This window comes from Bison bison, unplaced genomic scaffold, assembly GCF_000754665.1.
Source record: "Bison bison bison isolate TAMUID 2011002044 unplaced genomic scaffold, Bison_UMD1.0 scf7180017864480, whole genome shotgun sequence".
NCBI classification, from domain to species: Eukaryota; Metazoa; Chordata; class Mammalia; order Artiodactyla; family Bovidae; genus Bison; species Bison bison.
The window spans coordinates 1,946,698-1,950,834 of record NW_011495040.1 but is presented as its reverse complement, the minus strand read 5'-3'; the positions used below and the strand labels follow the sequence as shown (position 1 = coordinate 1,950,834).

Sequence of the window (4,137 nt, the reverse complement as noted above, 5' to 3'; positions counted from 1 at the left end):
GTAGTATATGTATGTCAATGCTACTCTCTCAATTTGTCCCAGCCTCTCCTGTCCCTGCTGTGTCCACAAGTCTGCTCTCTCTGTCTGCATCTCTGTTCCTGCTCTATAAATAGATTCATCAATATAATTTTTCTAGATTCCATATATGTATTATTATACCACATTTGTTTTTCTCTGACTCACTTCACCCTGTATAACAGGCTCTAGTTTCATCCACCTCACTAGCACTGATTCAAATGCATTCCCTTTCATGACAGTAATATTCCACAATCCGTGCTTTTTTCTAAGAGGATGATGGGCAGCGCTCCCCTGGGAGTCCAGCTAGCCGGATGTGCCTCTGGATGACTCACGTGGCTCCTCTGGGCCATGGATTCTAGCTAGTTCTGCCCTTCTCACTGTTTTCTCAGCCCATGTCCCTGTAATCTTTCTTGTCTCTTGGCTTACCTGGAAGAGCATCACTGGCTGGAAGGCCTGTGGACTCAGGCCTGGTGCCCGGCACCCTCCTCCCTGGCTCTGGAAGAGGCAGAGGTGGCAGCCTTGTGAGCCAGACTCTCCCCTGCCATCCCTACAGGTGGAGATTCTGCCCCAGGGCCGCGAGAGTGCCATCTTCAAGCAATTCTTCAAGGACTGGAAGTGAGGGTGGGCATCTCCCTGCCCCTACCTCCTACCCACTTGCTCCTCCTCTGACCTTCTGGTCAGTGCTGAGGTGCCCCTGCCCATGATCAATAAAGGAGACCAGTACTTTTCTTGCTGTTTGCCTGCATTGCCTGCCCTGGGCTAATACTCCCTGCCACACTAGTCACCCAGCTCTGCCCCATGCTGGGCGGAGTAGATGTGTTCTACGTGTGCTAAGTCACTTCAGTCGTGTATGACTCTGTGACCCCTATGGACTGTAGCCGACGAGGCTTCTCTGTCCATGGGATTCTCCAGACAAGAACACTGAAGTGTGTTGCCACTTCCTTCTCCAGATCTTCCCAACCTAGGAATTGAACCTGCATCTCCTGTTGTCTCCTGCATTGGCAGGCGGGTTCTTTACAACTAGCGCCACCTGGTGGCAATTCCACAGCCTGTGAGAGGCCAGAGATGGCTTTGCAGAGGGGCCAGCTCCTGAAGGGGCCAGGTGCTCCCAGTGGGCCTGGCTGGCACTACTGCAAACCCAATAGGGAGATGGCATGGGGCCAGGGCTGGGATCACTTTCAGCCCGAGGTTCAGTCTCACATTCCCGACTGGGGGCAGGTTGTGGCAGCGGGTGAGCGCCTCCACCCAAGCTGGAATTTCCTCAGGTGCTCCAGTGAACCGCTGCCAGGCAGCTTCCAAATGATGTATGTTCACCAAGCAAGAGCATAGCTCTTCACATCCATACAGGAGGTCAGCTTGTCATGTCCTAAGTACACTGCATGGGCTCAGGGCCACGTGGGGTCATGGGAATAGCACCAGACTAATGTCAAGGAGGGTTGTGGGTTCAGGTTCTCACCTGGCTCTCTTTGAGCCTGGGCAAGTTGCTTTTCCTCATCCAGGTCCTAGGGGTTTTTTTGGGGGGGCGAGGCGGGGGCATGCTGCACAGCATGTGGGATCTTAGTTCTCTGACCAGGGATCGAACCCACACCCACCCCTCGCGATGGAAGTCTGCAGTCTTAACCACTGGACTACCAGGGAAGTTTCCCTAGTTCGTTCTCTTGTGTACTGGGGTGGTGACTGGAATAGCAGAGAAACTAGGGGGCTAAATAGCGGGAGAATGGAGTAACCCCAAAACAGTCCCACCCTGGGGTGTGACCGCTGGGTAAGCCCGGACTGGACAAACCGGAGTCCTAGAGGCTTGGCAGGGCTGCAGCCGTCCTGACCCAGGGTCACTGCAGGCCCTCAGAGCTGTCTGGCTTTAAGCCCTGACACACTGGATCTTCCATCTGAAACAGAGTGGTGGTGGTAGTAGTAGTGTTAGTCACTCAGTCGTGCCCGACTCTTTGGGACCCCATGGACTGCAGTCCATCGGGTTCCTCTGCCCATAGAATTCTCCAAGCTAGAATACTGGAGTGGGTTGCCATTTCCTTCTCCAGGGAATCTTCTTGACCCAGGAATCGAACCTGGGACTCCTGTATTGCAGGCAGATTCTTTACCATCTGAGCCACCAGGGAAGCCTATCCCAACCAGAAATTCTGATCAATTTCATCTTAGTGGTATTGTGCTGAGAAGCATAGAAAAATCAGCTCTTTGCATATCCCCCTTGTTCTCCAACTTTCTCTCCACACAGAGACATCCCAGCGATCACTGGATAGCCTATGCAAAGAGCACGTGCCAGGGGTGAATTTTCAAAGGGGAAAGAGGGATGTTTCCCCTAGAAACTGACATTTTTAGCATTGTAAAGCATTTTGGGTCTCTCATGAAAAGCCTTGGAAGGTTTTTCCTAAGAAAAATGCACAGATTTAAGATTTTTGTTATCTATTTTCAAAGGGTTTAGGCATCCCTCCACAACCACAGAATTCTGTCCATCCACAGAATCGCAGCTTAATCCCTGGACAGTTGTTGCTAATGTCTCCAGGTCCTAAGCTGTATGGAGAGCATCCACTGGCAGTAACGCAGAATAGGCTTCTGCAGGGGCCACTGGGCTCCCCTCCGGCCAGAGGCTCCCTTGGGCTGGTCCCTGCTGTGCCATGGGCTGAGCACTAACGGTCCAGGTCTGTTGAGTTGGCCTCCAGGTCTCAGAGCAAGGGAATGGAATCTGCAGGAATCACTGAACTTGACATTCCACAGTTGGCATGGGGTGGGGGGAGGGTTACATTCTAAGCCCACCAGGCCCAGTAATCTCTCTGCTGCCATTTCTGCTGGTCAGGACCAAGGAGGAGGGCACAGGATTAGTTCAGGTCAGGCAAAGACGACACAAAGCAAACAGCAGATCCTTTACCAGCCCTACCCTTGAGGCATCCTGCTGACAGGGGTTCCTTCCATACTTGGGTGGCCGTCTGTCATCTTCACCTTTGTGATGGGTCCCCCTGCACCCGGTCAGACTTGGAGATGCCTGCAGGGGCTGGACAGCTATCTTCCATGACTCTACTTGGGGGAGGTCAGAGAATAGGAGAGAAGCCAGGTGGGACTCTCGCCTGGCCCATTCCCTAGCTCCAAAGCCCTGGAGGCCCCTTTGCGAGTGAAAAGCGACAAGTAGCTTCCCCAGAAGCAAATGCAGGAAAAACCCTGTGTGGATGCCTCATAACAGTCACCCTTAAGAACAGCCAGGGCCACCTCGACCAATGGCTAGTGTGCAGAGTCTCTGGGTCTGTAAGTGCAGCCAGATGAGGCTGGACGGACTGTGAATTCGGCAGGAGTGTGGCCAGGGCACAGTGGCCTCTCCTGGGGCCTGTGACCGGTGCCAACAACAACCGGCTAGAGTGCTTGGCTCTAACGGGGAACCCTGGGATAACGGCCACAGGACGGTGCAAAGTGTGTCTGGAAGGAAAACACTTGAGATCCTAAACCTAGAATTATTTTATTCAAAAACTGCTGGTGTGTGAATTTCCTCCTTCCTTCAACCAGGCCAGAAAACCAGCCCTGATGGGACATGTGCAGCCTCCATGGGGGGAGCCCAGCTGCGGGTCTGGTTCCCTATCACAAACAGTGGGAGGAGGCATGGGGAGAGATGAGGGTTGGGTGAGCGCCAGACCAGAAAAGGCAGGCACTCTCTGGCTCACACCACCCCCTGTCGGCTGCTGCCGCGACTACCCTCTCCCTTCACATTCTAACTACTCAGCCCGCGTCTGGTCCCTGTCCTGTGGACCCCAGGGCCTGAAAGACCCACTGCCAGGTTTTGGCGCTTCTACTTGGGAGCATCTTTGATGCAGGACTGTGTGGAACATGCATATGGGTCCTCCCACCTGATGATCCATTCGCTGTCACTGATATTACCTGGAATCCGACTATGGAAGCTGTCGCCCAACTAGTAATACAGCAAAGTTCTTGCCCTGAAAGCAGGGCTCCAGAGAGTGAGTCTAATCTAATGGCCCTTGATGTCTCAAGCAGGTGAGGGCCCTTGGCTCCACCCACCAGCCCCAGGGGCTTCCTACATCCCCTCCAGTAGCACCGGAAGGGGTGAAGCCCAGCCAGGGTCCGCCCTCTGAAAGCCCCTCCAAGGCTTCCTGGCTGGTGGCC

The 4,137-nt window shown here is 53.8% G+C and overlaps 2 protein-coding genes across 2 annotated transcripts in view; one reads left to right on the top strand and one right to left on the bottom strand.

The window, feature by feature from the left end:
* The window catches only part of CAPG (capping protein (actin filament), gelsolin-like), a 15,426-nt gene extending 14,680 nt beyond the window's left edge, over window positions 1-746 (top strand). The window contains exon 10 of the mRNA XM_010862184.1: window positions 572-746. Coding sequence (XP_010860486.1) covers window positions 572-637 — 66 coding nt within the window. The 3' untranslated portion in view covers window positions 638-746. The remainder of the gene's footprint in view (window positions 1-571) is intronic.
* Window positions 747-3,214: 2,468 nt separating this feature from the next.
* Window positions 3,215-4,137, bottom strand: part of ELMOD3 (ELMO/CED-12 domain containing 3) — a 27,717-nt gene continuing 26,794 nt past the window's right edge. The window contains exon 12 of the mRNA XM_010862247.1: window positions 3,215-3,299. Within this exon, the coding sequence (XP_010860549.1) occupies window positions 3,215-3,299 (85 nt within the window). The remainder of the gene's footprint in view (window positions 3,300-4,137) is intronic.